The 7299-nt window shown below is 48.2% G+C and overlaps 1 protein-coding gene across 1 annotated transcript; it reads right to left on the bottom strand.

The window, feature by feature from the left end:
- Positions 1 to 3981: 3981 nt before the first annotated feature.
- On the bottom strand, positions 3982 to 6966 carry LOC146180600 (membrane metallo-endopeptidase-like 1). Its single transcript, XM_084577786.1, has 2 exons — positions 6079 to 6966; positions 3982 to 4449 (listed from the first exon to the last, which is right to left on the bottom strand). The coding sequence occupies exons 1-2, from the start codon at positions 6964 to 6966 to the stop codon at positions 3982 to 3984; spliced, it is 1356 nt and encodes a 451-aa protein (XP_084433912.1).
- Positions 6967 to 7299: the final 333 nt, after the last annotated feature.

Here is a 7299-nt window from a genome sequence, read left to right as displayed (position 1 = left end):
TTTGCATTGTTAAAGGATTAGATGGGAGGTCCTTGTCTGAAGGGGATTCCGCCATATTTTTTGCTTGGGGTTCCCTATCAGAGGTAGCAGGGCGTTTGAGCGCATTGCTGCTGCCCGTAGTGTCCATGATTTGTTCGTCCATGGTCGTAGGACGCGGGTTACCGATTGAGAATTTAGGCGGATTGGGGAATGAATTGGCAATGGTGCCTGATTGGCAGCTATCCGCTGATCCATAGCATCTAGGCGCTTATTTATGTTCCGAATAGCCTGAAGAAGTTCATCCAAAGGGTAGTGAAAAGAAAGATGGTTTGGTTTGGTTTGTGGGGTTTAACGTCCCAAAGCGACTGAGGCTATGAGAGACGCCGTAGTGGATGACTCCGGAAATTTCGACCACCTGGGGATCTTAACATGCGCGGACATCGCACAGCGCACGGACGCCTCTTCGTTTCGCCTCCATCGAACGTTCGAACCGGGGTATTCCGGACATTAGTCAGGCGTCTTACTACTGCACCATCCCGGCAGAGAAAGCGGCGCCGTAGTGGAGGGCTCCAGACCACAATGCAATAGACACTTTCGCCTCATCGTGCTTTGGTGGTCCAAACTGCCCTTAGATTGGTCGGCGTTAGTCTCTAGGCGAACGCAAAAATTACGGGGAAGCTCAAGCTTCGCCTTAGATAGATAGATATGCTTATTTGAGTGTGCCTCAACAGCCAAGTGGCCTAAAGGAGCGCACACTAGGCCAGATACATCAGAATGACCGCTTACAAACATTTAAAACCAGGCATGAAAACAACAATTAGGCAAATATATCCGTGTCAATAAACATTTTGTTATACAGGATTTGTAAACGAGTCGTTGGACAGTTGGCGTGCAAATCTGGATAAAATGTGCCAAAACATTTTTCGGCTTTGCATGCGGCACACGAAAATTCAGCGACATCAGTAAGGTCCGACAGTTAATGAAACCCGCACAACTTTTTGCAGAAACTGCATGTCACGTATGAGTTGCCTGTCGCCAAGAGTACACATATTGAGGTCTACCAAGAGAGAATCGTAGTCGTAGAAACGACGGCATCCCCCTGATGGGGTTGGGACAGGTAGGTCAACGCCACTAGGTGGTGTTGGTCTAGCCTGCCACCGAATTATCTGTTGTAGGCCGTCATTGCACGCACCATCGCTTCGGTGGTGGACGACGGCTGTTGCAGCGCGCGGCGTTCTGCCCCTCTATTTTCTCTCCTGTCCGCACGAGGCAGCGGAGGTGGCTCAGCTAGAGAGCCAGTAGCAGACCTGTGCATTTTCTTTTCCTTCTTCCTACAGCCACAACACCACCACCAGAGCAAAATTGCTGCTCAGCCGCCAGAAGAGCGGAGAAGCTTCACTAATCGGATCCCGAAGTAGTTGCCTGACAATTTGCGGCTGAGCGTACGAGGATACGATCATAAGGAGGCTAAACATGCTGGGAAAGCTAAGAATATCCACCTGAACCTTAGCTATTGTTACGTACATCCTGGCATAGCAGTGCTAAGCCATTGCCAATTTTTATTGTGAAAGCCATACTACTCGCACTTTCAAGCCTTCACGTGACCCGGCCGCAGTTACGTTTGACCTTAAGCGGAGGGACGTCATACCAGCTGCTAGATATGGGGGACCAATTCGCTCCTTCTGATCGCCCAGCCGCAGTTACGGCGCGTGGTTGCTGCGCCGCTCACCTGCGGCGCTACTGTCGCTGTGACGTCACACCAGCTAGCCTGGCGGCGATTACAAGCCGGAAATTTCCCGAACCCTGTCTGGTTGTTTCACACCCAGATAGAGGAGAGAGAAAACGATAAACGTAAAGCCTGCGAAGCGAGGGGGACCCTCGACCATATAATTTGGGAATGCCCTAAGTCTCCGGGCGCTAGGGACAACATTAAAAGTAGAGAAGCCTGGGTAACCCTGCTGCGAAGCGACGTCCCCTCTGACCAGCAGAAAGCCGTCCACCTGGCGGCTGAGGCCGCGAATAACCAATGTATATTCGCCAGTCCTTAGTCGCGGAGGTTCCAGCCCCCGTTCCTCAGGCCTGCGTGCCAGGAGCGGGGAGTAGGAGGCCTCCTAAATCGGTGGAAACTAAAGTTTTAATCAATCAATCAATCAATCAATATATGCTGGCGTTGACTGCTCAAGCCAAGATTCTTCCGCATGTCGTCGACTAGTAAGACTAAGCAGAGAGCTGATCGCCAATGTGAAGCTAGGAAGAGACAAAGAGCCACAGAAACCGCCGAAGAAAGGGAAGAACGGCTTTCAAAACGACGGGCACGAGATGCAGCTCGACGAAAGCGTCCCACTTCTACGGAAGCGTAGCCAGGCAATTATTGCTTTCGCAGTTCTCCAGGCTTAACCAAGTTGGGCCACAGGCTTTTTTTTTTGCTTTCATCAAAGGGTGTACTTGAGTAATTTATTCATGGTGCGCGCATAAATGCCTCTTGGACATAACCCTTCAACTTTTCACAGTTAACTTTTCTGGCATCCTAGATATGCATCCTCGCTTTCTTGTTGAAGTAATATACCTATTCCGCTCACCTTTGAATGTGTGCGTTACACTTCTAGCTAGTGCAGTGAAAAGTGACCGCATAATATTAGATACTTCCCAATTCTGAAGTAGGCTGGATGCTATGAGCAGGGGGTTCAGGCATCAAGACCTCATCGGCTCGTTTGAGAAACAGCGCATTTCTGGAAACCATCGGCCCTCTGCTACTAACAAGCTGCGCGACAGGTTATCTTTCAATTAGAGATTACACTTTACTGGTTCTTAAGCAAACACAGGTTTACTGTACTATTCGAAAAGAAATATTATTGGCATAAGGTAAAAATAAAAGCGAGACAGTGTGGGAGGCTTTGGTGAGCACAGTCGTCAAAGACGAATGTCCAGTGTTACAAACACACAGTAGCACTTCGTTGCACAATAAACACTAACTACAGTATCACATTCCTGCTTGACACAGTTTGGATGATGTCTGCGAACGCGCAAAAGGTTGGCCTTTTCTAGTCCACCTAAGCTCTTGAAGTTTCTCTGATTCACTTACTCCGCTGCTGTGGTCATCTCTTAGTGCTGGACTCACACTGTGATGCCAGCTGATCACAAACGACGCCACCACTGTCAGGCACGTAGAAATTCGTCCGATGTGCAGGCATCGCAATAGCGCAAATTGAGGGGTGAAAATAACGGTTCTGTAGCTTGTGAAGGCAGCCATATGGAACATTCTTCAACATTATTCGGGGCAACTGGACTGCGCGTTTGCAACGTTTTTGTGCACAGCCGGTCACTGACCCCGATAATGTTAATGCTCCAGAATGTGCAGAGTAACCAGTGGAAGTAAATAGATTTGCAGAATGAGTGGTTAGCAGACTGCTCAGAGAACACTTAGAAATTGATAACGGATCACTTTCCATGTATAATATTTGGACATTTGTTTTGTATGCGGGAAGTCCTATGCACGAGGATAAGGTACATTCAGTTGATGCTCCAAGAGCCTTCAAGCAAGAAGCGTGTGCGCAAGAGCGGAAATACTAGTGAATAAACGAAATCAATACTTTTCGACGCCACTAACAGCGTTAAAAGAAATCCCCTCCGTAAAGAAAAAGCAATGCAACGTCGTGCGGAACGCTGAAATCGTGTGATCAGTGACATTATAAGCAACAGGGAACACTGCAAAATACAAAATTTAAGCCTCGCGGGAAAAATAAGTTTAGGTCGGCGTCCAAAGTGCGCTAACGTTCTCTAAGCGCCTTTGAGAAAATAGTTCTGTCATCAGGCTGCTGCCTACGGGACAACGGCTACTATAAACATGTAAAAAAGAAAGCTACTAAAACAAAGCATTCTTAGCGGGCGCCTAAAAATCAAATTTTGACAACATAGGGTGAAAATGATTTCCCCCACGAGGGATCAACGCCATTGTCCACAAACGTCTTTGTGCTGCTTACGCAACGAAAAACGGCTGCGCCGTCATAGAAAGGCGCACTTCTGCTCCGGATTCATTGATGACTGGGAGGGGCAGGAGAAGGCCTTTGCGAATGGTTCATAGTTGCGCACGGCTTCGGTGCATTCGGGCGACACGCGGCGGCGGTCACTCCTCTCCCAGCAGGTCACGTGGCAGGCGGTGATGAAGAAGACCTGCTCGGCGCTGTACTCCTCCATTCCCCGAAGGCGCAGGTCCCGATCGTTGCTGCGGAAGCGGAGATAAGCAGCGTGCGCAATCTTCAGTGCCGGAAGGAGAGGAAAGAGAGCAGTCACGTTGCTACCTGAAGTAACGTTGGACGAACAGCGGGCTAACTCCCACAAGGCTCGCCCGGGAGAGCCGATGTTTCGGGTGCTCTCTTCATCAGTGTCAACGGTGTCCAAAGACGGATCCCATGGGGTCTGAGACATGTCATCGCTAAGCAGAACTGTGAGCGCGTTGATAGTTCGGGCGAGCTGCGAGTGTCCATGCGACGGATATAGAATGAAACACAGTATTACTGCGGGTTGTTAAAAATACTATCGTAGCTTCATTTCAGAGTTCTGGCCCTGTGACATACTTTAATGCATCATCTGAAGTATAGAAGGCTTAAAAAGAATGCGACCACAAAGTTCTTTTAGCTGCATTCGAAAACTTTTTAGGGTTCGTAATAGCACTGCCGAAATCAGTTCAGTCAGTTCAGTCGTTTCGTGTCCGACTCTTCGTGACCCTATGGACCATGTCACGCCATGCTTTCCGGTCTCTCACTATCTTCCTAACATCACAAAACTTCATCTACAGTGCCTCGAGGATGCCATCTAACCATCGCGTTCGCTGCCTACACCTCCTCAGGTGACCCTCAACCTTTCCCAACATCAAATCTTTCTCCAGCGACTCCTCTCTTCTCATCAGATGACCAAAGTAGCTGAGCTTTAACTTTAGAATTTGACCCTCCAATGAGCAGTCAGGGTTTATGGTCGATAATATCGACTGATTTGATCTTCTGGTAGTCCAAGGAACTCTCAAGAGTCTTCGCCAGCACCACAATTCAAACGCGTCAATTCTTCGGCGGTCAGCCTTTTTCACAGTCCAACTCCCGCATCCATACATCACAACTGGAAAGACCATAGCACGAGTTATACGGATCTTGGTTGGCAGACTAGTGTCTCTGCTGTTTACTAGGCGGTCAAGGCTAACCATTGCTTTCTTTCCGAAATAGCAAGGGTCAAACGTATATTTTTCCTCATTACGAGTGTCAATGCCGCACAGACATATACACCCTATGTCAAAAATATACTGTCCAGAGTGTTTCTGGACCTTGCTGTGCGGCGCATAATGCATAGGCAATGTTTAAAATCCATCTACGGTGAGTGTAACTCTTGAGCGCATCCATCCAATACTTTGGGCTTCTGTGAATATTTTACGAAGGCCATTATACTGCTTAGATGCAAAAATCTTGGGCTGTGTAATTTTTACAAAGGTTGTACACATGACACCACCACATTTTGAAATATTATGATCCACATGCTGTCGTTACGCCGGGGCGAGAATTTTTCACGCATTTATGTGCCTGTTTCTACTTCACTTACAAGTAACCACAATAGTCACGCTCTGTGGATGTAAAAATATCAGTTTATGCATTTTAGCAACGTGCAAACCATTGTGAAAATAATACCAGTTACCAGTACTTCCACCACAGTCTCGTTACGCGAATATAGAGAAAAATAAGAACTCGTTACGAAAAATCACGACACTAACAGCAGTTCTAATAAACAAAGAAACCAGTTTAAGAATTGCTCGCTCAGGCTAGATTATAAAGAAAATTGCACATTTCGCATTGAGTATAGTGCCATAGCCTTGAGTATAGTTTTTAGAATAGTAATATATTGTGATAGTTTTAGCACGCAATATACGGCTTTGAAGGTGTTCTCGTCTTACCGAAGCTAAAGGAATAGGCTGGACAAGGAATACACATATGGCGGCCTTGTTCGCTGTTTCTCTGTATGCTTATGTTTACACTTGCAACTCCTTGCTTCAGCAAACAGACAAGCCCTCCCGTTTTAAGAATTCAAATATGGTATTAGGTTTTTGCTCCTCCACGTTACCTGCATGGCGTACATGAATCCCAGGCCTCCGTAAACCATGGCGTCGGTGCCTTCATCGGAGTAGTACGGGGCTGCGATAATTGCCACGGCGATGGAAATCACGTTCGTGACGGGGTTGTAAGAAGCCAGGTGTGCCGACTGCAAACGGAACAACCGTAGGCTTGCCTGGTACTCTTTACTCCCGAGTGACCTCTGCAGCTGCTCATGGCTCTTGCGCCAGTGTTCGAAGAAACTCCGTGCCGTTCCGTGATCGTGTCCGTACAGGATTTCCAGGCTCCTGTTGGTCATGTATTCTTTAGGAGGCCATATCATAGTACTGGTGTTCTGAAGCCGCGAGGAGACAGCACGGATTGCTTTTATGTCCAGGGTAGACCAGGAGCCGACCTCCGCCACCGCAGTGTTGTGCACATTGCTCAAAAGTTTCTTGACAGCAAGTCTGTGGTCTCTGGACAATACGCGGTCGTCGGCGCCCGCGAAAAGGAGCGTGTACACGGTGGCAGCCTTTATACCGCAAGCTAACGGGTAGTAGTAATCGGAGAGCGGGTGTTTTGAGAAGAGATTTCGTACTGTGCTACTTGCGATGGGGCCGAGAAGCTGAATGAACCACCATGCCGTGTGGAAGGTCACATCCCGGGCCGAATACGATTCGAAGAGGACGCGCATGATGTCCAGCAGATTGCCGTTGGTGGCGACCAGTGTGTCTTCTTCGCTGAGTTCCGGCTTCACTTTGAAGGCAGATTGAAAGGCTTCGACCCAGTCACGGGCTTGGAGTTTCGGAACTAACGCTGGTAACTGGCGAAGGACCAGAAAACGAGGTTTCGGGTGTGTGGCATTAAACATTAGTGACAGGTTTCCAAAGATAAAGCGCTGAATTTCAACGCTGCTCATTGCGAATTCAATGAATGCAGGCAAAGCTCTTTCTCGAAAGGTTCCGGATAAAAATAAGGCGACTACGGATTCATAGAAGCCGTACTTATTAACCTCTCTATTGACCACTTCCGAAGCGAATGGTGCTACAGATGGGCTCATAGACACAGATCTTCGTTGGGCGGTGCCACGCCAGGGCTCTATGAGCTCAACGAAGAACCACAATGGCGTGTCCCAAAGAACGGCCAGTTTGACCAAAGCCCTCAGAGGCACTGAATAATCGTTGATGTCACCAAGCCGAGCATCAGTGGAGTCAAGCAGCCAGGGAAATAATTCCTTGCTCATGAACTCAAT

Source organism: Amblyomma maculatum, chromosome 8, assembly GCF_055883805.1.
Source record: "Amblyomma maculatum isolate TAMU_Amacu chromosome 8, ASM5588380v1, whole genome shotgun sequence".
NCBI lineage: Eukaryota > Metazoa > Arthropoda > Arachnida > Ixodida > Ixodidae > Amblyomma > Amblyomma maculatum.
The sequence above is the reverse complement of the archived record's forward strand: the minus strand, read 5'-3'. Positions and strand labels throughout refer to the sequence as shown.